The sequence below is a fragment of the Bombus bifarius genome, unplaced genomic scaffold (genome assembly GCF_011952205.1).
Source record: "Bombus bifarius isolate JDL3187 unplaced genomic scaffold, Bbif_JDL3187 scf7180000008046, whole genome shotgun sequence".
Classification (NCBI taxonomy): Eukaryota; Metazoa; Arthropoda; class Insecta; order Hymenoptera; family Apidae; genus Bombus; species Bombus bifarius.
Genome location: NW_022884412.1, coordinates 1,298,551 through 1,325,032, shown reverse-complemented (window position 1 = coordinate 1,325,032; position 26,482 = coordinate 1,298,551). Strand labels below are relative to the sequence as shown.

The following is a 26,482-nucleotide window of genomic DNA, read 5'->3' as shown; positions in this document are numbered from 1 at the left end:
CTATATTCAAAAAATCTCAGGTTAAGTACGAGGATTATCGCCACTGAAGAAGGTGTCAGCAACAGCACCATATCGCCTGTGTCGGAGGGAGAAAATAGTGCAGGATGGTGCATTATCGTATTCTACCAAGGCAGTGCAAGAGTAGTTGCCCATCTGTTTTGGAAACAGGTGGATTGGTCGAAGAAGACCTGTGCTTTGACCTGCTCGGTCCCCAGATTTAAATCCCCTCGACTGTTGCTACTGGGAATACACGAAGATACAATACGTCAAAATTTTAAAAGAAAAGTCAGGCTCTGTTTACAAGAAAACAGAGGACATATCGAATATCTGTTGTAATTTGTTTGTATTTTGTTTGTTTGTTTTGTTTGTATTTGTTGTAATTTGTTTTGTGAACATTCGCGGCCGGGACAATCGTGATGTTTGTGTGATTTTGCTGTCGACACTCGCGGACGGGACAATCGCAGTTTACGTCTCTGAATACCATAATCTTCTTCTCTATGACTTGTACGAGGCAGGTTGTCGCCCATGTCGTTCGGATTGAGGGTCATTGTGCGCCTTTAGGCTTATTCTGCTTAGGCTAACCTCTTTTCGTTCGAAAAGGTATGCTTGCGTTGCAGAGGTATTTTGGCCGATTTTTAATTGTCAACAACTAAAAAGTTTTTTTTTTTATTTATTTATCTACATTTTACAATTTGTCCAGTAGGACATTTGTTTGTTAGTTTATGTCCTTTGTGAGATCTGTTGGATGTTTCCTTCACAACTAAAAAGTGAAGCCGAAAACGCAATTTTTTTATTCTTCATTTTTGTCTTATTTCAGTTTCAAGAATCACCTCTTAAATTTACTGATATCTATAGCCGAACGTTCTGTATGTGTGTATACATGTGACTTTCTGCTATACATATTTTTGTTTCTTCTTTTTGTATGTTTATATTTGAATTCTCCTTGAATTTGTTTTTGATTATGATCTTTCTAAATTATTCGGTTTACTCCCTTTTACATATTTGCTTATTTTTCTCATTATTATCAGCATTCTATATATGTTATTTGCAACGGGTTTGATGTCACACGCATAGAAATAAATCTGGTATACCATTGGAATATAAACAAAAAAGGAAAATGAAATAAAGAGATTAATAAAACAGAATAAAGTGACACTAATAGAAAGGAAGGAAGCTTTGAAAAGACTATAGTTAAGCAGTAGCTGCTATACATATTATCGCTAAGAAACGAAAATAGTGTTAGCCCCAGAACGCAAGGCCCAGGGAAGGAGGTGGCTAAACAAGAATTAAAGTATAAGGCGATGAAGGTGGGACAAGAAAAGCCGAAATGAAACGAATGAAGGTGGGTGCTCTGCCGGAACCTGGAATGAAATTGGGCACTTGCAATAGGTATTATGTAATTCTCTTTAGATGTGTTTCAAAACACTCATTGTTTTCTATACTAGAAACACGTAAGAAAATGATTTAATATGAAACCTTTTTATTTGAAATTTTTTAATCATTTTATTCATTGGTAAATTCAAGTTGGTATAATGTCTATACATTTACGTAGTAATATTTATTTTATATACCTATGTATGTATAAAAGGCTTGCTTCGTCAAAGTTAATAGACGTTTTTAAAAAAAACCTTATCGAGTTCTATGAATGATCTGGATAAAAAGAAATATTAAGTTAATAAAATTACTTAGCAAAATTTGATAAATCAAACGAAAAGATTTAGCAGGTTTCGTAGGCTTATAAGAATTGTAACTATGCGGTTAGAACTTTCGGTATGTGGAATATTTATTCGATTCGGAGTGAATTCATTGCTCTTTGCTTTCTTCACGTACATCGCTTCATATTTGGCGGACGACGTTAGATATTGTCACATATTTGGCGCCAAGTGTTAGGTATTGTCACATTTGGCGCCTGACGTGGGACTCTATCTACATATTTGGCGCCAAATGTATGACATTATCTTGATCGTTAATATGAATTAAGGTGAATATCGATATAATTACTTTTCCAATGAACGTAAATTTCTATCAGTAAATTGCCGCGTTTAAACAGACATTTTTCAACAATTTTTTAATCTTTGTTCGTTTTTATCTTGCTTCTATATAAGTAATTCATAAATTACAGAATTTTAAACAACTTATTAGTGTAAGTATCGATCAGACAGACATCTACAAGTTTCTATTTGCATTCACGTATCTACTAAATTTTATTATACTATTATGTGCATACGTGTATGCATAGGGGAAATAAAGGTTCGCTAATAAAGTTTCGCTAATATGTATTTAATAATAATATGTATTACCTTTTTTTAAACGGCTAGTACATTTACACTGCATCTTTTATATAATAGAAGGAAAAATATAATTTTCTTTATAGAATTTAATTTTTTTTGTTAAAGTAATATTTTGTAATGGTTAATTTTTTCTCTTCATTATCCTACGCCAATTATCATATGAAGAAGGTGGTTGAAAAATGTATTTTCCCAATTGCAATAGGCTATGGATTCTATCTTAGTGTAGATATAACCCTTATAATAACTAGATTATAGAACTAATCCTTACATTCTCAAATAATTTTTATACGCAAACTTAAGATACATCCTCGATTCTAAAGAGTCTGCTTTATAAGATAGATTCTTGTATTTAAAATTTATTGGCTAACCATCGATTTCTTTTCTGGTTGATATAAAACGAACTGTTGAGCTATAGAACATTTACATGGATATTTTTAGAAATATGCCTTGATAAACATAAATGTTTAAGTGATTCGGAAGTGATGCGGTATAGTTTACGAACGAGTTCCGTTAAGCAAATGTTTTTCGAAACAAAATTTATCGTGAATTATCTATATAAAAATAACTTTGTCGTAAATTATACCCGTAAAAACTAGAATACCTTTATTTAAGGAAGTTAAACGATCTGTATCATTATTTCCCTCGAAGGAAGCGGGGTGGATGTTCTTTTATCTATAAAAAAATATTTCGAAATAGTAGTTCACGGAGCATTGGCTGCAAGATATTGAAACAAGTGGGTCGGTACTGATTGGCGCTCATCCTTTTCGACCAGACGTAATGCAACACCAGTGTTCCTCTTGTCTCACAGCCAAATTGTTTTTCGTTTAGCGCTCACAGAAATTCGACTGTACGATTATAAACGTGCATTCTTTTGCTTCTTCGTTCCTCCATGACCTTGTATGAAACTAACATTTCCCTTATTTGTTTCCATTTCTTTCCATTTGTTTCCATATTTCTTTCCATTATATCACATGTCAACCATAATCTTGCATAAAGACATATTGTAAGAGATAAATTCAAAGGCAATTTCTCGGTTAATATCTCAGCCAACGGATACGTTGTATCAAACAATCGAATTATTACGCGTTTAAATGTATTTTCATAAAAAAAGCTCTGCCGATAATAAAAAATGTAAAATAGTATATGAGTATTTATAAGTTAATATATAAAAACATCAAAGGTATAAAACTCAATATTCTTACTTCGATTTACGTATATTTCAATCTTTCTACGATTCATGTATCGTTTTTATTTTCATCAAATATTTATTGATACAATTATTATATATTATTTATTCACATTCGTGATTGTATTACGTTTGTATTATGTTAGGATTGATTTTATACTAGCAAATTGTGTGGTTTTAATTGTTTCCATTTTATGACAGTAATTAATCTGACTCGAAGGGACATGTATGAAAGTGTCTATTATATAAAATTAAATTTTTTCAAGGCAACTGTGAAAAATTAAAATATCAATGAACGTATGTATAATAGAAGGAATTTTTATGGAAGATTTATGAAACGTTTAACCGATCCTCTATTTATCACATAGTATAATAATTTCCGAATATAGTAAGAAAGAAAACGTTGATAAAGGAAGTGCATGAGTTATAATAATAGGATCAGGAAGGATTGCCGAATAGAATAGAATAGAACAGAGTAGAATAAAATAGAACAGAATAGAATAGAATAGAATAGAGTAGAATAGAATAGAAGAGAAGAGAAGAGAATAGAATAGAATAACATACAATAGAATAGAATAGGATAGGATAGGATGGGATTGGGTGAGGAGGAGGGGCAGTAGATAGGAAAAGAAAATGAAATCCAAAAGGAAAAAGAAATAATGCACGGAAATATAGAAATGCTTGATTATTACGGTGTTGTGCGTAATTTTGCGAACGAGCCAAATTCGAGTTCAGAAAGATGACTCAAACCTCAAGGCTCCGTTCACTTCGTTTCACTTGGTTCGGTCGACGTTGGCCCGGTTTATCTCCGGCCAATCCCGAAATAATCTTAGATTCGGCCTCTTCTGCTCTTACTTCGCTATCTGTCTTCTAACTAAGACCGCGCTGCCTCTATCTCGTCCTTTTCGACGTTGTTTGTCCGCATTCGTGCGACCGACTTTAACGTAATAGCAAACACATCCTGGAATTTCGATACTGGAATGAATTATACAAATTTTCTTTTCATATACAATTAACAACTTTCAATTCATTTTTCCACTCTGTTGTTTTATTAGACGATATAAAGAGATGTAAAGGTAAGATGGCGTTCTCTCCAGAAAGAGAAATGAAACAAGGAAAGGAAACTAGAAAAAAAATACTTTCCTTCTTTTTCAAGGTCGTATCTTTCAACACTTTCGGTCGATCATCGTTACATTTTCAATCGTACGATATAATTTTGTCAGCATATTAGGTGATTACTAAAAACGATAAGTTGAGTCATGTGTAATATGCTGATCTTCGAATGACCTTCGAGTTCAAACAACTGGTAAACTCACGAAGGTGATTAAGTAAACGAAAGAATTGTAGCAATGGATACATTTTTCAGATGTATCGTTCTTCTAGCAAAATCGATTATATACAGACTCGATATTGTCTTTAAACAAAAATCCCTAATATACATCTATACACTATATGCTGCTAGTATAAAAAGATTTTGTGGTAAAAGTTTCTCTCTACATTGAAGGGAATGAATAAAATCTGAAATAATAAATATTTTACTATTCTTTTGGCATAAAAAATAATTTTGATGCGATACACGTAGAAAATAATATCGAGCTCCAACCTTAAATTAGATATAGCAAAATGTTACCGAGGATACAGCAAAAGCTAACCGGTGTCCGCCCTTTTGATCTAACAACGAGAAATTTCAACTGATCATTTTTTTTATTTTTACTTTATTTATTTTTTAATTTTTTTCCTTCTTTTCTCGTTTTTTTCTTAGCAAAGTTACTGCGATAGAAAGTTCCATCTTGGGTCTGAATGATAATCGATTTATTTATAACGATCGATACACTGCGTCATTTTTATTTTCGAATCATAATTAAACTTTCAATCACTCTACCCTTTCATAGAATATATGTCTTTCTCACGCGAAGCCATCGGCAATGTGATCGGCGATGTAATCCACAAAATTTCAAAGTCTTTTATATTTATGCTTATATGTATATTAGTTTTACATTATGAGCAGGCGTTGTTTTAAAAGTCTCGCAATAAACATCGGTATGGCATTTATGCGCGTCAGAATCTTAATTTACCAAGCATGTTGCGCAACCAGTCTATTTCCATACATTCCGAATTCCGTTACTGTCTACGTCTTCATAGTATTTCCTACGTGGTATAAAGCAATATTAGTTACACGCGACAAATACAAATTAACGTAGTATCATTCCTTTTTTGTAGAATAGTTGAAACATGTAACGGAGAACACTGTTGTTTACGTACTACTGCAATAAACAAGCACGTGCAATATCATACATCCGATTACGTGTATTCGAGTTTGATGCTTTCAAACGTCTTTGTTAAGCGATTGTTTGTTACAATTTGTTATTTTCAAAGTAGAATAGAAATTGATACAAACAGAGGTCTAGCTAAAATATTTTCTTTTTCCGACGTTCCCGAATAAAAATGTTTATCGTACCATAATTCATTCTGAGTGAAGCACATATGACGAAGCGTAAAGGACTTACCTGTTTCATAATGTTTCTTGTGTCTGACTATAGAATGTTCTCAACTACTGCGTGCACACACAATGTGTACTTACGTCAAGCAGTCATCTGTTATAGATGCGATTATAGTTTCAAAGAATGTTTGGAAAATGTATTAAGAATAATATTTATTTCTTTATTTATAAGCTATAAAATTTAATTGAAATAGAACATTCATATTAAAAAAGATTTCCTATATATGAAAATTTAAAACCTTTTACCAAACGATATCGATTGTCCTTTTCTCACCTGTATCACAAAGACTATAATTATTATTTCATGTTTTAAGTAAAATGAATTTGACAAATTAGTTTAACATTGTACTTCAACATTGTATAAAAAAAATACATAAAATTTATGTGAAATTCGTTATAGTATTTCATAACTTGTCCTAAGTACATACTTATTGTAATCGAGCAAATATGCTTATACCTTTGAACGAAACTGTATGTAATTAGGTTCAATTGGCGAATCAAATGCGTCATGAAAATAATAGTGAAAATGATGTTCTGGATCGTTAAATATAGCAAACTTTTGTTCTGTATCGTTTAATCTGTAAACGTTTCTACCTTCAACATTCCACGTTAACATTAACATATTGTTCATGGCGTTTATGACTTGCGAAGCTTTAGGCATAGTTGCAGTTCCATATTTTACTAATTTACGAGTGTAAATATTAATGTCAGCTTGCTATTAAAAATTTAGTCAAGTTATCCATAATATCATCGGAATATCACATGCTATTTCAAACTGATACATTGTGCATACAAAAATGTCTAATAGGACATTAAGCTTTTTTTATAGAATTAATTCACGTAAAAAAGATAAGGAATTATGATATTACGATGTTCTATAAAAATTTCAATCACTTTCATACGTATATATGGTTAACATCACTATTTAATATCTGTTAAATAATAAAAATAAGAACAGCATGTAAATAAAATAGATATAACCGTGAAAAGAAAGAGAAGGAGAAATCTTTCATTTCTAAAATAAAAATAAAGAAACGAATGAAAATTGTAATTTTCGCCTGGCACAACAGGAATTAGGAAAAAAGCTGTCCTCTCGAGGAATAAAGATAGGCACATAATTTGTAGAGCTCTAATGCAAAAGTAAACGCTAATGAGGTCAATTACTGAAGATTGCCAAATATTTCTGGTAGAAAGCCACTAAATATTCTGGCCAATGTTCGATAACAGATATTCGGCCTTTCGATCGAATGAATCGCAATGTTATTTCGCAGAAAAATAATGAACGAATAAAACAACGGACGATTCCATTGCAGCTTCCATTTGCAGATCCTATGTACATAGATACAAAGCTTTTTTTGTGCGTCTGATAAGATCGTTGAGATATTTCTCAACGTTGAATTAACGTTGTATTATACCTATAATAAACGAGATACTATTTAATTGTGTTAATTAGGTATTGTAAAAGTTTTTAAATAGGAAGTGATATTATTAAAAACAGAAATTCGCATTAATAACTAATATTACGATGGAAACTATGTTATATGCATGGAGTGGTTAGAACGATGATTAATCAACTTAAATTCCTGAATGTACGTGTATATTCTATGCATTAAATTTGCGTAATATAGCAAATGTATATATAAAACGACCGAACGGTTTCCTTTTCATCTTCAAGGGATTATATTTTTATACCTGTAGTAAAAAATGATCGAATTACTAGCATAGATTTTGTAACTTTATACTTTTGTAAAACGATAATTTCTTAATAAAAAATAGCATTGCTTTTCTAAAAAGATTATTAGGTACTTTCCATTGGTAAATATTTGATAAATGGAAAGACAGTTTTGTTGAAAAATGAGGAAACGCTTATCAAGAAAAACGAGATGGAAAATGTACATGCAACGATGTTTTGACGTACAGACGAACAATTTAACGTTCGAAAGTATCTGATCGTTCTAAAGAACAAATTTCTAGTGTTTTGTGTATCAATTCTTACATAATAAGTAAAAGTGTAAAGCGCTGCAAGTATGCCATAGTAAAATATAAAAAATCGTGAAAGAAATGGTCAGTGAGAGAAAGGAAAATTTGTTAAAAGAACCAGCCATAATGGCGCAAAAGGACACTACGAAGAAGTCGGCGTAATTTATATGTGTTTGCTGCAGCTATTATCGAGCACGTGCGTCTTCCACGTGTACCAGTGATCTTGATGCGGTATATGAAAAACTGGGTATCTACTGCTACGGATTACTCGATTGGAAGATGAAGGATGCTCGATGTTGGAACGATTCGATATCGGGCGGATGTTTGAGCAAAGTATAGGATAGAAAATCAGGGTCGAGAGGAAACAGAGTAAGATAGGGTTGAAGCACAGGAGAGAGGAAAAAAATGGACATGCCAGAAAATCAGCCCGCTGAAGGTAATTCCCTGTCTCGTTTCGACATCTATTTTCATCTCACTCGGCCGATCGAGGCGGTTGTAGCTTTCCGTGGCCACCCCTTGTCACACTTTTGGTATCATCTCCGCCTAAAAAGGTAGATTGGCCCCGGAACTAACGCGGTTTCTTATTGGTCAAGAAGACCGACCAATCGTCGAGCTCGTTATATTCTAGGATCACGTTGCACGCGCTTATATTGGGAGCCCCCGCTCGTTTCCCCGACAGAACGGCTCTCTAACGTAAGTGCAAAACGTCGGTGTTCGTCCGATTGTTAGATTTTTTTCTCTTTTTGATTACACGACACACAACATTAACGCTCGATACTTGGAACGGCAAATGGAAAAGAAAAGCGAAAAGGGAGACGTATAGAAATCGTAAAGACGAATAGAAGAGCTTTAAAGAAACGAGATCAATTCCGATCTGAAGAAAAAGAAAAGAAAAGAAAAGAAAAGAAAAGAAAAGGAAAGAAAAGAAGGAAACAAAAAGTATAACGAACTCGTGATTGTGAGAGAAGCCTAGGGGATTTCGCCAGGACTCGTTAATATGCAACCTAGTCTGACCCGCAGTGTCTAGTGATCTTATAGTCCACAGTCTTGCAAACCACCCTTTTTCACGAAGGATTTTTTAGGTAAAAAAGGAAAGTGTGATTCATCGTTTAGTAATTACTTTTTCTCTTAGTAGTGGAAAGGGGGAAATAACTGTGGATACAGTTTAGATCTCGCTAGTGATATTCGAGCTTAAGTCTCGAACGTGTGATTGACGTTAATCTTGAGGTGTAGTCCTTATTTTATTACCGAGGAACTGATATCGTTTCGAGAGAGGGACAATTTTGTGCGTGGTCCTTCTTTTGGTGACAAATGAAACACAAAAGGACAGTGATTTTTTTTCCGTCTTCTTCAAATTTTTCGCTTTCTCTTCGCGATTTTTCCTCGTTTATAATATACGTATCCGTGAGCGCAGAACACAGTGGTACTTTTCGAGTTTCGCGAGTTTGAACGGTCATCGGTGACGTCATTGGTGATGAATATCCGGAGAACAGTGCGACATTACGGTGTATTCTAACGAAAGGATCCTGAAGGCAACGCGATGCAATTTTCTCATCCAGAGATACGTACCATCCCATACAGTACGAAGCGTTCTTTAATTCTCCTCTTCTTTGATCAGCCAGCGCGCCTTTTATAGGCTGAATAGTGCGACGCAATGTGTACAAATTTCAAGTTACAAGAAATTTCAAGGAATAAGTTTGCATCTCAAGACTTGGTTTTCCTTCTTCTTCCGCATTTTGACAAATTTCTCATTCTCTATCTCTGATATCGCATTTTATGCTTTCTTTACTGTACTTTAGGGTAAAATTCTTTTCTCACGATATTTAGTTTTTTGACGCCGTATCGAATCAGAGAGAAATCCATAGTTATCGAACGTGCGTGAAATTGAAAACACATGATCCGTAACCGAGAACAAGATGTAGCGCGCCTGCCATCTTATTTCCGTTATGCAGCTCCAGAAGCATGTTACTTTTTTTGGACGGGTTCGAAACCCGGTGTCTTGTTTCAACGGCTCGACTGATTCTCAATTTTTAACCAACAACATTCTTTCATCCGTTTATTCGATTTCAATATTTTCTACATAATGCAAATTATGACTTTCTCAAAATTTCTTTGATTTCGAAACTGGAAACAATTGTTTCCAACGGAATTTATTTCAAATTTTCTTCTTTCGCTCGAGTTATTTCCAATACCTAATGCATTTTGTTATGTAATTATTTCTCTTTTAATTTGATTTTCGTGATTCTGCCGTTCTTCTTTTCTACATGCGGATATATTTCGTACGATCGGTCATATCCAAATTTCTGGGTTTTCTTCATCTACCTCTTTATTTCGCTTATCTACTTTTCAAGTAAAAACTTATGCAGCAAGATGATTATGAAAAAGTGGAAAAGTGGAAAATTGAAATATATATGTGTATGTACAGGAGTCTCCCTTTTTCTTTCCTTTTAACGTTACGTTATTGCGTGACTTTCCTTCGACCATCGAAGAACAGTATCGTTACGCAACCCGCTTATAATTGCAACGTCTTCTAGCCGTTAAAAGTTTTTCATACGAATAATAATTAACAATATTAATAAATAATAATGACAATAACAACAACAACGACAACAACAATAATAATAATACAATGATAGCACCTACTTTTGATTTAAACAAAACGTATAGTAATTTACGTGTTATTAATCATATATATATCTCAATTAATCTAATAATACTAATAATACTAATTGATCATATATAAGAGGGGAATGTGTGTATGTGTGTGGCTTCGAATATAATTCATACGAGCATCGACTAACCATATTGTCAAATGTTCTCTGTATCGAATTGCATGGGTTATTTATGTTAACTGGCAGTATCTTTACATTTCTTCGTTATTATATTATATTTCAGTCTTATTGTAATAATTTCAAAAAAAGAAAGAACTTTCAGACCTGCAGATAATATCGTATAAAGTGTAAAGAATCGATTTATCTATCATTCGAAAGAATAATACTAGCAAAATGAAATTTTCATATGACTGCCAGACGAGAAAAAATATTTACATATTTCGAAATTGTTTCTACATTCTGATAACTAAATCTTCTATATTTCTATATCTCTATATAAAAATTTTCGGAAAATTTCCACTTGGTAGTTTGTTTTTATTGCAAACATAATTTCGCGTGAAAAATCAAACTGAAAAGAATAGAGAACAGAGAGAATAAAGAATAAAAAGCTATTAACATTTACTATAATAGAGCAATTACTGATAATATCGATGTGTCGTGTATGATGTATGGTGTATCGTATATCGTATATCGTGTATCGTGTATTGTGTATTGTGTACTGTGTACCGTGTATCGTGTATCGTATATCATATTTTGCTTCTGTAGATAACAATTCACAAGGAAGACGAAGAAGTCCTCGTGGAAGTAAATTAATAATAACTGACGGGACTGATTGTTTGTAAAATAGGGCCGCCCAGATCGTGCCGCCAGAAGTAGTCCGTCCGCCGCCGAATTCTCCGAGGATCGAGAATAAGAGCGAAGAAACGAAGTAACAAGGAAGTTTCTTCCCACCGTGCGATACGTGGGAAAACAACGACGTAAAAGGCACGTAGACCTTCCTGGGAGCGAGAGGAGGATAGAAGTAGAGAAGTAAATTATTCAAATAGAAAGGAAATAATCGAAGATGCCGAAGCCGAAGCCACAAGAAGGAGAGGATCCTGATCCAACCCCGTACCTCTTTGTCTCCCTCGAGCAGAAGAGAATCGACCAGACGAAACCATACGATGCGAAAAAGGCGTGCTGGGTGCCGGATGAGAAGGAAGGCTATGTTCTTGGTGAAATCAAAGCAACCAAGGGTGATATCGTTTCCGTCACGTTACCTGGCGGCGAGGTAATTTACCTTTCACCTTTTAGTTTTACATCTCTCGTATTTCTCACCTTTCCTCGCTTTAAATTGATCCGACAGAAAATATCCAATTCCACTGCAAGTTCGATACAGTAGTCGATACATTTTTTATTACGAACTTGTTAAAACATTTTTAATTTTGTGAAACAACGATTCGCGGATTACCAAGTAGGAAAGGAAGAACAAAGTAAATATTTTCTTGTTTCGTGTCTTTTCCTCTATCGCCTAAATCGGATAGAATTGTAGTATGTATGGCAGGGTAGAAGCCAATGCTTCCTACGTGTAAAAAGAAACCAAAATAGTAGAGGTTCATCGTATCAGACTCCGTCGAAACGCTATTTTTGGCAGAGGTAAAAACCGCTCGGTAGCTGTTAAGCGTTTACTATCATTTAACGTTCCGACATCCAAATTTATTAAAATCAAAACCTTTATAAATCAAGACAGACGTATCGGAAAACGTGTACATGGTACGTGTACGTGTAAAATTTTAACAATTTATCACGAATCGAGATTACTACCGGAAGTTTTCAAGCTCGATATAAATAGGGAGAAGTGTGCAATATTCATATCATGTATGTACCTATATATGTATATATACATATGGTCTCTTTCTCTCTCTCTCTCTCTCTCTCTCTCTTAGATTTTTTAGTTGTGTTCTCCGTGATTTCGGCGGTAGCGGTTATTTTTGTTCGGCTCGGGACACAGTGATGTACAAAATGCCTCGCTTCTACATGTTGGATTACATAATGGTTCAGCAAACCCTACCTTCTCTTCGTCAACCAATGCTGAAATGCTATTGTTAGCATCCTCGCTACCATTGGTAATAATAAATTGAAACGTCACTTCACGAAACGCGGGTCGATATATTTTTAGAGCATCGAAAACGAAAGAGAGAGAGAGAGAGAGAGAGAGAGAGGTATTAATATATTTATCGGAAGAGATAGAATCAGGGGATATATGAAACCTTTACTCAAATTGAATTCTCGATATATTAAAACAGTAACTAAAAATACATTTATATATCTTGAAACCGATGTAAAATATTTTAATCTAACGTTCGTTTAAAATGATTTATTCGATTAAACACGAGTTGATCCGAGAAGAATTTCATGGAAACTACCAACTGTTTGCTTTTACAAAAGTATTCGGCATATCGATCATTAATGCGAGCAAATTACCAGTTATTTCGTAATAATATTCCCTCAATTCTTAATGATAGTTATTCGTGATAAAAATACTGCTCTTCTTTTATTTTCTTGTAGAATAGATACAAGGTACTAAAATTTAAAAACAATTTTAGCGAAGAAATATGGGTTTATCGTTTAATTACATAGTTATAATGATTCATTAGAATAGAGTTTCGTAATTAAAATAATGAAATGACAAGCATTACCGTTTTGTGCGATTAATTAATTGAAACATTTTCCAAATAACGTGACGATATCGTCGAATATCCGTGATAAGTTTGAAACGGTCGAATCGTACGATAAAGCAGATTAGAATGAAATATTTACACAAAAAAGCAATGCCCGTACAGACGAAACAATTCCGCAAGGACCAATTGGCACAAGTGAATCCGCCGAAATACGAGAAATCCGAGGATATGGCTGATTTGACATTTCTGAACGAGGCGTCCGTGTTACACAATTTGAAACAACGTTACTACAGCAACTTAATTTACGTAAGTTCAATTTCTTCTACTTTCGCTAATCGAAATATCTTTTTTCTCATTAAATTAGAGCAAGGACTTCAAAAAGGACCAGCTGCAGCAAGTAAATCCACCGAAATATGAAAAAGCCGAGGATATGTCGAATTTAACTTACCTCAACGATGCTTCGGTCCTCCACAATTTGAAACAACGTTATTACGCCAAACTCATCTACGTAAGATTATTTCATCCTCGGAGAGATTCCCCTTTGCTGTTTTTCGTGGCATCGTATCTACATTTCCTTTTTTTTTTTTTTTGGTTTCTTCATTTTTGCCTTCCTTCGCTTTCCGTAAATGGAAACATTTGTTGCTCGAACTTCGAAAACGTTGGATAAAGCACCTGGACGTGCCACCACGTTTTTCCTCCGAGTTCTTCCTCTTCTTTATCTTCTTCTTGAAGAACTTTACCCCGAACTATGATTCGGATGAAACTGCATGTTAGAAGCTGAAGACATCGGTTACAGGTATTTCGATGGACTAAAATGTCACGCTAAAAATACATTGAAGTTTTCCAATTCGTTTGGTTATCCATCATGCTGGCAATACGCACGAACCTTCGAATTTCCGAGTATTGTACTTTCTTCCAAATGCATGATCACCTTCGTCATACGCAGCATCGTTTGACAAACGTCGTCTGATAAAACACTTATACGTGTAGCGACGCATTGCTGCTTCCTTCTTTGTTTTCAAAAAAATTGCTAAAAAGAGGCCAATCGAATTTATCGATTCTTCTTTATGATCGTTCTTTATGCAAATTGTTTCCTTTATATCCAGAGATAATAAAACAAACGTGTACCTATATATATATATACGACACAGTTCTCGTCTCTAAACACGAGTTACTTATAGATGGAATAAAAATCTCATTCGAGTTTTTATTCTAAAACAAAACTCTTTTATTAACAATTATATCGATGATAGTGTTAAAATCAGTGTTGTTAAATATTTTTTTAAATGTACATATAAAGTTGTTCTGAATGTAGTTGTGAATTTTGAAACTGACAAAATTAAAGTATAAAATTGGTTAAAGCGCGATATTTATTAAAAAATGTAGTATAGTTTTACTTGCATATACGAATATATATATCGATGGACGCATATGTGTATGTATGCGTAAAGAATCAAACACCGATTTCTAAATTATGTAAAATACGACTTTTGCTCGGTTTACGAATAGACCGAGTTTATTCAACTTAAATGCTGTTTCTTACAAAGCCCTGTGTGATTTAAAATTGTGAAAGAAATTTTGACTAAAGGAAATGGTCGATAAACATGGTCGTTTTCTTTATTATATTTTATTATATGAAAAACGTTGTTTTTTTGACGATTTATCAAATTCGAACGGATGAAACCTATTTTCGTACAATGTTCGATTGTTATTTTCAGACGTACTCTGGCCTCTTCTGTGTAGCTATCAATCCCTACAAAAGATTTCCCGTATATACTCATAGATGCGCCAAACTTTATCGAGGCAAAAGACGTAACGAAGTGCCACCGCACATTTTTGCCATTTCTGATGGAGCCTACGTCAATATGCTTACCAGTAAGTATTACTCGAACTGTTGCGCTATCACTACTGATGGGGTCTCAAAGTATGCCGAAATAAGCGCTAAAAAATGGTGTTAGCAAATTTCATCCGTGTAACTGTAATTCGTTTCCTTTCACAGACAGTGAAAATCAATCCATGTTGATTACCGGCGAATCTGGTGCCGGAAAAACTGAGAACACGAAGAAAGTAATCGCGTATTTCGCCACTGTCGGTGCCTCGACTAAGAAAGCCGACGACACTTCCCAGAAGAAAGGTTCCCTGGAAGATCAGGTGGTGCAAACCAATCCTGTCTTGGAAGCGTTCGGTAATGCTAAAACCGTCCGTAATGACAACTCCTCGCGTTTCGTAAGTCTCTCTTTATTTTTCCTTTCGATATCAGACACAACAATAATATACAAATTATTAACAAATTATTAGAAGCTATATATAAATTTTCAATTTTTACATTTGCATTTAATCGCAATTAATCGTATAAAAAAGAAATATAACGATGCATAAGGCTCGAATAATAAGTTGAATAACGTTATATCTATTATCTTCGATTAAAGACAAATTTAAAAAAGGCTTTCCTCTTATCGAATAGGGTAAATTCATCCGTATTCACTTTGGCCCCACTGGAAAATTGGCTGGTGCCGATATCGAGACCTGTAAGTTTTTACTTGAAATTTTCCATATATGTACATACGTCAATTGCTATCGGGGTTCTTCTCGCGATAAATAGGATAGAGAGTTGGATCGATCTTTTTTGTAATAAATCTATACATATAAGTATGTATAAATAGTTTAATTTCGATAGAAACGTAGTTGGCTTCGATCCATTATCGCTTTTTTTAAGTAATATAATCGTTGCACGTACGTTTGGTTTTATCTTATCGCAATTTGCATCATGCATACCATATAGAGACGATTGCACCACGAACGATATTTCCGAATGACAAACGCAATTACAAACGCAATTATCAACTCGTTTAAATTTCCGTAAAAGCAATTCTTTATCTTCTATGATTACAAATAAATCTATTTTTCTGTGTACAGATCTATTGGAGAAAGCTCGTGTCATCTCTCAACAGGCTCTTGAACGTTCTTATCACATCTTCTACCAAATGATGTCAGGCTCGGTCCCCGGTTTGAAGGGTAAGATTATTCAGTCCATAATTGAGAGATTATAAATATGCAGAAACATATTATTGTACGTTATTCTATTGCTATATTTAGTAACAGATGAGACTTTTTAATACAGCAACTCACTTGGTGCATCGAAGATCGTTTTTAGGACGAAAGACGGTCATCGTCGATCCTATTTCGGAAACTTTTATTCAGATTATGTATTTTGTGCCTGTGAGCATATGCATATTAGGGTGATAGTCCGATAGATAAAATTGGACAAATACGAGATAGGAAAATTTGAAAACTTCCAACGAAGACCAAGCGAAACGATTTACGGAATTTTATGTTAGCGATATATCTTTAATATCGTTCACAGATAAAAATCGTTTCAGAAACTGTCCTATTCTCTCCTGCCCTTATTTCCCAATAGAAAGAAAAACTCTAGTTTTTAAACTAGAAACTCGAAGCTAGAGAAAGCGTCAGGTTGTAGCAGAACTGTCTCGGAATCGAAAGTATTTGATATATAGTCGGTTGAACCAACGGTATACCAACTATCCTGGATCTACTTTTTTCATTCTGTCAGATTTTCTTACTTCTTTGATCCTCGTTCTATATAGAAATGTGCTGCCTCTCGAATGACATCCACGAGTACTACTTCGTCTCTCAAGGCAAGACTACGATTCCAAATGTCGACGACGGCGAGGAGTGTACTTTGACCGACGTAAGAACCTGACAATTATGCCAGGGCTATAGGCATCTTTCACTTTCTGTCTCCCTTGCTACCTTTTGTCCTACCTATTTGCTACACTAGATGCCAATACTCTTTAAGGCTTCTGTTGTTGTTATTTCTGTTTCGATTTTCTTTTCCCAAACAGCCCTTTCTCTTGAGTTTCTTTGACTGTTCGCTGTTTGTAGTACTAGGATGGATAATGCGACTTATTGTAACGTCTCCTATATATCTTCTGGAAAAGAGAAATACTAAGGTGGCGTATATCTCTCTTATTCGATCTGTACTCATTTCACTCCAATTTTTCAATTGTACTCGTCCATTCGATCACGTATGAAATTATCGTCGATCGCAACCTTTGTATTTCTCTCAGTTAGTAATCCTTGAGTTATTTTCGATAACGTCCTTTTAAAGTACAGGACTCGCCGAAATCTGTAGTTGCAATGTCAACGGAGAAATGTTGAAAAGGAGTCGTGCTAAACGAAAACATTATGCGGTATTTCAAAGAAATATGCCGCACGCTACTCTTACTCTTGTGATTACTTATTAATGAAAATTAATATTAGAATCGAGATCTCCTAAATTGTCCTAATTGACCGTAAATAGAACGAATACGGAAATAGAACGAAAGCTATGTATCATTGAAAATCGTTCGGTTTTAGTAGATTTATCCTCATAAGTACTTGTTACGCGTGAAATATACTGTACATGTATGTATATAAATAAGATATACGTACTACGTGAACGTCTGTATATACGGAGAGACAATTTAGGAAATAAGCTCCCCGAAACAACTGCTATAGGGCAAGTTGTTCGAGTTAACAATTCCAGACGACTTACTGGGCGATTATTTTTTTGACAAAATCGTTCTCTTTCGATACAAGTTTATGTATAAACCAGCCCTTGTAGATGCATTTCGAAGGAAAGCCACCAGGAAACATGGCACCCTCACTTGTAGTTAATACCTGCATGTTTGTTTCTGTTCTTTTTTGGTCACCTATAGAAATGTTGCTGCTGTCCAACAACATCCATGACTACTACTTTGTCTCACAAGGGAAGACGACTATTCCTGGCCTCGATGATGGCGAGGAACTATTAATCACCGATGTAAGTGCTTCCCTTTGACCGGTCAAGCACTCTTCTTCGCGATTTTCGAGATCGAAAAGTTCACGTTACATAAAGCTATGAAACAGACATACACATTGGACATTTGCAACTATCGATTGATCTTAAAATTAACTTTTAATTTTTTTAAGGGACAAAATAGGCTTTTGCTTTGATAATTATCCAAAGCATACAGGTACAGGTTTTATGATATTTTGTGTTCTTTTTTTTTCTCTCTCTTTTTCTAAATTCAAAGAATAATCTAAAGAAGAGAACTGATGCTTAAAAAATTTCATTAGTAGGTATTATATAGCTAAAACGTGAATAGTTTCATCTTGAAAATTGCCACTAAATTCCTCCCTATATGTACTACTTTATATACTACCTTACTAGCAATCTATTCTTTCTACAGAAGCGAAACAACTCATCAAGCTTCGTGTTATCGTCTTTGGTTTCCGTAATAATTTAGTATATGTGATGAGATTTATCACTGTTTGTCGTATATTCTTCCTCTCTTTCTGTCTCTATCTCTTTCTCTGTCTGTTTCTTTCAGCACATCATTTCTTATTAAAATGTAACTAATTCATATTCTTTTTAACAGCACACATAATAATATTACCGGCAAGAACGGCAACAACAGAAGAACATTGTTTTTGCTTTTAATTTCTCTTATTTCTATGTTCTGTTCTGTCTTTCTCTTTCTCTCTCTCTCTCTCTCTTTCTCTTTATCGTTGTTCCTATATTTTTGTTTCTTCTTTCTTCTCTCTATTGCTCTTCTTCTTTCAGCCTATTGCAAATCATTTGGCACATGTTTTCATTCATTTTCTATCCTCTCTCTCTCTCTCTCTCTCATGCGCATCTTGCAATTGCTCATGATATTTTGTCAGTCAAATCGTACAGTAACGATTAAAAAGTAGAAAAAAATGTATAACTTTGAAAGATTAAAAAGAGAAATTGCACAATCGAGAGCGATTGCAAGCAGTAGTGTCAACGATACAACGCTCGTAAAGCAGGCAGCTTGAACATTGTACAAAATAATGCAGAATTAACCCTGCTGAGCAACCGGATCGGGGACTATTGGTACATTAGCCAGGGTAAGACCAGAATTCCGGGAGTCAACGACGCCGCGGACATGGAAGAGACGGACGTAAGTCCAACCCCACGGTGTCTAAAAGATCTTGGCGAACTTTTCGAATCGCTTTGCCAAAATGTTATTGTTTGAATTTTTCCAATCGCGAAAGAGGAATGCTTTTTTCGAATTGAAAGTCGTAGTAATAAACGAGGCAAGGTGATGGAAAAGTTGGGCCGAGGTTTTTATCACCCCCTCGCGCCCCGCCTGCGAAAGCTTCCTGCCGCCGCAATCGGGGTGCGGGGAGATTGGGGGAGGAATACTTTCATTCGAAACATTTCCACTCGAGGTAAAGCGAAAACCAGCCCCCAGGGTCCACCCGCTCCCCGATCAGCATCTTTCTTTCTTATTGCGCCAACACATTTTTCGCACATCCGCAACAAAACCCGAAACAACTACCAGAGATAGCAACCGTGGTCTTCGTTGATCAGCCAATTCTTCCTTAATCTATCGAGAAGAAATTATCTAAGAAATTATTCAATCATCGAACGAGAATAGCGCCCAATGCAAAACTCTGATCTTTCTAATCGTTAAAAGAGATCAAATTGAAAGATTTTTCGAATCATTTAGGATTTACGAACTTCGAATAATTTCAAACCAAAGACCGATTATATCATGATTTATTTGTTTTCAAACTGCTTCGCAGACATGTGTCTTTTATCCGACAACATATACGACTATGTCAACGTGTCTCAAGGAAAAATCACAATCCCCAACGTCGACGACGGTGAAGAATGTACTTTGACGGACGTAAGTCCCGGAGAAATGGATTCGTGAATCCATACTTTTCTCTACCTTCTCTCTGTGTACTTCCGTGTACAGTCTTTTACATTTCCACGTGTAGTATATACCTTCTTTTTAAATCTTTCTCTTTGTCATATCTATAAAATGGATAAATAGTAACGAATAAATGATTCACTTGATTCGAATGAAATCTACGAAATTTCGAATCTTGTCAAACATAATATTCGCGTTAACGCGCTTTTTATCTTTTCATAGATGTTTCATACATGTTCAACATTTCGATATTTCGAGCGAAAAATCGGCAAAATTTCAATTTTTAAGTTATAATCTTAAAACACGGAGAAAAAAGGAAAGATAAGCTAGAACTTTTCGTTACTATTCGCAACTGAGATTCCATGTATATAAGAATTGATCCCGGACTATCCAATTGCCTTCTACCTATTCTCTAAGAGTTTACGAATCTAATTTTGAACCCGGACGTACCTACGTATGTATGTATATTGTACATACGTGCGAAATGTTACTATCGAAATCGATCGTCTGCCCCCCCCCCCTTAACCCTTTCGAGACGATATTTTAAACTATTTCGACAGAATATCGTCTAGGTTTTGCGGAAACGCGAATACCTACTGCGTATCAGTTGTATTTAAACTGTTCTTCCAAATATCGTTACGTCGATAAAAGAGAATTTCTTTAGTAGTTTATTCGGTTGTAACCCTGATAGATTTAACAAATCCACCATTTGCCTTGTTCTTGGTTTTTCCTAACAACTGAGACGGCCTCGAGATGGAAATTCTCGACGGTTGGAGAAATGTCGGTGACACGGAGTGCCTCAGAGCAGCGTTCGTTTGCAGTTTCAGTCACGGAATAAACCCGAAGTCGGAATGGGTAACGAATATAGCGAATCCGAATGAATCGAATCTCTTCAGAAATTTTCTCCAAAAAATGTTTACCAGAGAATCGAGCGTCGATTCATCCTTTTTCTTTCGACGAGAGAGTCGATTCGCGACTTTGTAAACTAAGCGATGGAAACTGAAAGGAATACGCATCGATTTTCCTTCGCCAATTTCTTCCATCGTTTTCTCTCTCGTCTGTCATTTAGATTTTCTCTTTTTACATCGATTTTCTCGAATTTTTATTCGATATGATTTTTCTTCGATATATATATATTTTTTTTTTATTCGGGCTTTTTTAACGAAAGAGCAAGCTTCGATAAAAAAAAATGACTATATAATACAAGCTCTGCTTTCGCTTTTTCATTTTTTCGACGTAAATCAGCTTAGTTTTTATGGCTAAATTTTCATCGGCTTTGCAGCAAAAATCTGGCTTAAGGCACGAAAATATTATTGTACTAAGGGACTATCGAAGGATTTTTCAAGAATTTCTGTCACGGAATTTGATTTCGGTAGTCTCTTTGAAAGAAATATCTGCTATTATATCTGCCATTATCCTTGTGTGGTCCCATTAACGATAACCTTGTATTTTTTCCAATGTGAATATTTTGTCATCGTATCAGAAGTATCTTGTTAGATATATTTGTTACCCGCAAAAGAGCTTTTATTAATTATTAGCTTTATTAATTATACATGTACTATCTTTGCGGGAAATTTGCATATACAAAACACATGCATAATGAAAAGTATCACAAAAGCTTCTGTCGTATTTCGTAACTTCTGGTACGACATTGTGTGCGATGGTATTTAATTATTATTTTCCAATAATAGCAAGCTTTCGATGTATTGGGCTTCACTCAAGAAGAAAAGAACGACATTTACAAGATCACCGCTGCTGTCATGCACATGGGTGGTATGAAGTTCAAGCAAAGAGGTCGCGAAGAACAAGCCGAAGCCGACGGAACCGAGGTATTTATCCTTCTTAATATCCTAATTAATTTATCCTACTACCAATTTCGACACAAAAATGCATCGGCTACTTATTAATGTCTAGATAATTGTCTCTTTGATGTAGTACCACCTCCTCACCGAGGTTTCGCCTATGGAATTTTTCCTCGATCTTTCCATTTTTAGGATTACAAACGAAAACATCGAACTTTGCATCAATTTCATTTACATTTAGAGGATCAGAAATAGGAATAGAAATAGAAATATCAAAGTTCGCCGTAAAGAAAAAGTCAATAACGCTAATCACGAATGTTAAATATAGTAGACTGCACGATACCATGCAGAAGTAATTTCGATAAGTTTAACGCGATTAATAACGTACTATTATATTCTGTACTGTTTTTTTTTTGCTCGTAATAACAAACTAAATGTTGTTTCATCCGACAGGAAGGTGAACGTGTCGCCAAACTGCTTGGTTGCGACTGTGCCGATCTTTACAAGAACTTGTTGAAACCAAGGATCAAGGTCGGTAACGAGTTCGTAACACAAGGTCGTAACAAGGATCAAGTAGCATATTCGGTGGGTGCCATGTCGAAGGCCATGTTCGACAGGCTGTTTAAGTGGTTGGTCAAAAAATGTAACGAAACCCTGGACACGCAACAAAAGAGGCAACATTTCATCGGTGTACTGGATATCGCCGGTTTTGAAATCTTCGACGTAAGTTTTCTTAAATACCACACGCATAATACATGTATACACTATCGAGAACAAATATTTCACGTTGGCGATTTTTTATCAAACAAGATCATTCCATGGTTGCTAGATCTTGTTTCTCAGCTACGATATTCCATTTATAATAAGACGGTTGAAGAACTCCAAATTGAAATAGAAATACATGTACGTACGTATACGTATGTATAATAATACACTTATGTATAGACATATACTCGTAGCAAAAATATCGAAAAGCCGTTCATACCTATAGATACGATTGTATCGTAGAGAAAGGCAATTTTCTACTTACATTTAAAAATCGCCAATGTAACTTACAAATAATGCTAGAAACATGAAACACAAACCGATTATTTCTATATATTATATTTTTAGCAACGTATCGTGAATACACGTTGACAACGAGTAACTTACAAATTTAATCGGTCAGGTTACCCGTTGTACAACGTGCTAGAAAAACACGATTATTATTTGAAAAATCAGAGTTACGATAGGTAGTATAACTACAAATATTTAATGATAAAGTATCGTACTACACGAATTTCTACACACTTACCAAACAAAAGATATTACTTTTTAAAGGGAAGGCGAACTCAAGATGCTTTTTCAGGATCATTCGAATATTAGTTTGCGTTAGCTTTCGAGTCTCTGTTGATTCCAAAAATCGTACGTTTGATTTCATTTCTTAGTATAATGGTTTCGAGCAACTGTGTATCAACTTCACCAATGAGAAACTGCAACAATTCTTCAATCATCACATGTTTGTCCTTGAGCAAGAGGAGTATAAGAAAGAGGGTATCGTCTGGCAATTCATTGACTTCGGAATGGACTTGGCTGCCTGTATCGAGCTGATCGAGAAGGTAGCCTCCGAGCGTGAAACTCATATATTTCCATTTTTGTTACGACGTCTTTTGTAGATTATTTCCTTTGTGTTATGCCGTTCCACCTGATTTAGTTTAGACAAAATATTCCACAATGCGATGGTTTGTCTCATTAGGAGATTTGCCCTTCACCTTAGTTAGAGATTCCTAACTCGGACTTGTCGTCCAGTTTACGAAACTCGAATATTATATCCCCGATTGGAGTTTGCATCGAGTATGCATATTTTTGTCTAGATGAATCGTTGAATGTTTACAAAGATATTTTGTTTATGATCGTATTTCAATACTTGTTTCCTCCAACTTATTTTTTGATAGCCCTTGACATGGAACCTGTTTTATACCTGTGAAGTATTTGATAATGTTCCCTCGAATGAATTTGTGAATTTATACCCGATCCCTTTTGTCTTTCTTATTTTGAGTAGACCTTATTTTCGTATATGTATTCGCGTTCTTCTATATGTATGGCATCTTGAAAAGACGGTTTTCTGGTATTGCATTGAAATCTCTTCTTCTATTACGTTTGTCGAATAATTGAAATCTTTACTTTTATCTCCTCTTATCGTTTTTCAAAGAAGCGCACGTTCAAAGAAAGTTTCTAAACTTTTCGTTGAAACGAGTGTTCATGCATAGAACGTGGTTGTCCCTTTGGTTCCTATTTACTTATATACATACGTGCTACATCATCGTCGATACATGGGTCATCTTATAATTGGCATCATTTTCTTTTCTTCTGAAACGGTAAAAACAGTGGACTTCACAACAGTGGACTACGTAGAATGTAATTGACGATTAACGTTAACGTTACTGTAGTTAGTATTAACCTTATTATTGAAAATACATACGATACGTGTTCAACTGTCCATCGAGGAACAGGACGGTGCATTCGTCTGAAAAAAGCGACTGAAAGTGGTGGTTTGTTGTCAATTGTTGCATATAGGAAGTAGACTAATATGTTGGACGATTAGTTCGGTGAAAGTGTAAAAGTAGATGGAGACGTTTACAAAGAATGTGTATTGAAACACATATCTACGTACCAGACGATAGTACAACAAGTATTACGCTTTTCTCTAATATACATGTATAGTAGTGTTTTACAAAGCCTCTCTGTATAAATTCAAATATTTGCAACATAACAAATTCCACGAAACGTGACCAAGTTTCTTTTGTCGAATCTATTTCATCGTCTAAGCGAATCGGTTTTCTATCGTTAAAGCTATTAGATTTAACGAGTTTTTTATTTAATCATGGATTGAACAACGAGCTTTTTCGAATACAGATACACATATTTGAATTTATCAGACAAACTTCTATCTTTCTTGTAAATAACAACATTCACGATTTGTGAATAATTTTCTATAAACTGGAGAATTTATCCTTCAGAGAAAGTGTTTACGATACCTGTTATATCGATATACGATAATAGGTCGCATATGAGACAATCGACAATTAACATTTTTCACGGTATATTGCGACAAGTATCTTGTCGATCATCGGGGAGAATTTCACGGAATAAACTATGATATTTAATGCATATGTAATAACACGAAAAGACAATGGTCAAGATTAAAAATATAACGATATCGGAAATTTTTGCAAGTAACGTTGAAAAATTTGTCGATTGACTTATAAAAACGTTGATTGATAACTGGTCCTCGTGTCATTGACAAGATTTACCAAAAATGAGGATAAAGTATGTACGTGTATGTCCTCTAGTGTATGAAATATACTCGAAAAGAAAGAAAAACAAAGAACAAGTGATACAGGTGTAGTACATATTGACGAAAAAGCATGCCTGATTGTTGCTCGAACAGTTCAACAGCTTCGAGCAGCTCTGCATCAACTTCACCAATGAGAAGCTTCAACAGTTCTTCAATCACCACATGTTCGTCCTCGAACAAGAAGAATATACGAAGGAGGGCATTCAGTGGGAATTCATAGACTTTGGCATGGATCTCCTCGCGTGTATTGAATTGATCGAGAAGGTACAAAAAGACAAATGAATCGATCGAATGGCAACGGACCAAACGACGGATCCAGCCATAGAGAACAATAAAATATAAACAGAAAAAAAGAATGCAGCCTAAGGATCCACGCATAAAGACCAGTTGGATCTTTAATAAACGCACAACTTAACGCTTATTACCGGCAAACTGCAATAGTGATCGTCCACTGTTTTCATGAGTTGATCGCAAATGTTATTTATGATCTTTTTTCCATTTTGTATTGTCCTTTTTTGAATCGTGTGGTTTCGCGTTCCAGTGAAATGCAAGCAATTTTTCGTCTCGCTTAGGCATCTTATACCACTGTTTATTATCATTTACCCGAATCCTATAACTTTGTCACGAATCATTAATCAAATTTGACCTCTTTTTAAGCTAGAATAGTCTCCATCGTATACTTTTATTACACTATATATTATACGTATATTTACAAGGCATCGAAGAATAATTATTACCACGATCGTTTCATTTCATTTTTATATCCGTTTCGAAATTTCTCAACAGTCTCTTTTGAAATCTACCATATTCGAGCCTATTGCATATGACATTTAGATCATTTTCATTATCATACATGGATTTACAAGATTCCATATTTTCCATTTCTATAGGATATTACAATTATTTCCGACACATTGTGATACAGCTTTATATATTTTATAATATATATATTATACACATTTCACATGGTTCCCAGATGTCTTAGTTGCTCACATTTTCATTACCCTCTACTTATTGTCAGTTCAGATATTCTCCCAAGCACCTTACTTCGATACTTCATTACTTCATATCTTTATTCTATACATTTTTATACTTTCACAAAGTAAAGCAATCGTGTAATTAAGCGCACACGTCTTAGTACGAATAAGAATACTCTTTTCATGCAAAGAGTTTCAAATTTGTCTATTTATTTGTGTGAACACCACAGTTTAGAACTTTAGAACATGTGTAATTTTAGCAATGGTTTTCGAAAATATCAAGCGAATTGATTTCTTACCTTTTATTGTAGCTCCTGCTTGAAATACACGTATGCTAAATATACGTCGACAAATACATTATTGTCGGTCTTTGCAGCTTCTTGATTTAATATTGATACAATAATGCATAGGA

At 34.7% G+C, this 26,482-nt stretch overlaps 1 protein-coding gene across 36 annotated transcripts in view; it reads left to right on the top strand.

The window, feature by feature from the left end:
• Positions 1-8,632: 8,632 nt before the first annotated feature.
• Positions 8,633-26,482, top strand: part of LOC117207745 (myosin heavy chain, muscle) — a 41,018-nt gene continuing 23,168 nt past the window's right edge. For 3 of the 36 annotated variants that reach the window (XM_033448252.1, XM_033448251.1, XM_033448269.1), the window contains exons 1-11: positions 8,883-9,039; positions 11,417-11,839; positions 13,594-13,737; positions 14,948-15,104; positions 15,229-15,455; positions 15,694-15,757; positions 16,146-16,244; positions 16,835-16,938; positions 21,646-21,783; positions 22,210-22,479; positions 25,187-25,357. In XM_033448252.1, the coding sequence (XP_033304143.1) occupies positions 11,633-11,839; positions 13,594-13,737; positions 14,948-15,104; positions 15,229-15,455; positions 15,694-15,757; positions 16,146-16,244; positions 16,835-16,938; positions 21,646-21,783; positions 22,210-22,479; positions 25,187-25,357 (1,581 nt within the window). In that variant the 5' untranslated portion in view covers positions 8,883-9,039; positions 11,417-11,632. Of the gene's footprint in view, positions 8,651-8,877; positions 9,040-11,416; positions 11,840-13,593; positions 13,738-14,947; positions 15,105-15,228; positions 15,456-15,693; positions 15,758-16,145; positions 16,245-16,834; positions 16,939-17,947; positions 18,052-19,823; positions 19,928-21,645; positions 21,784-22,209; positions 22,480-23,183; positions 23,355-25,186; positions 25,358-26,482 lie in introns of those variants that run through there. The other 33 variants (XM_033448264.1, XM_033448262.1, XM_033448258.1 and 30 more) reach the window with 27 other exon arrangements.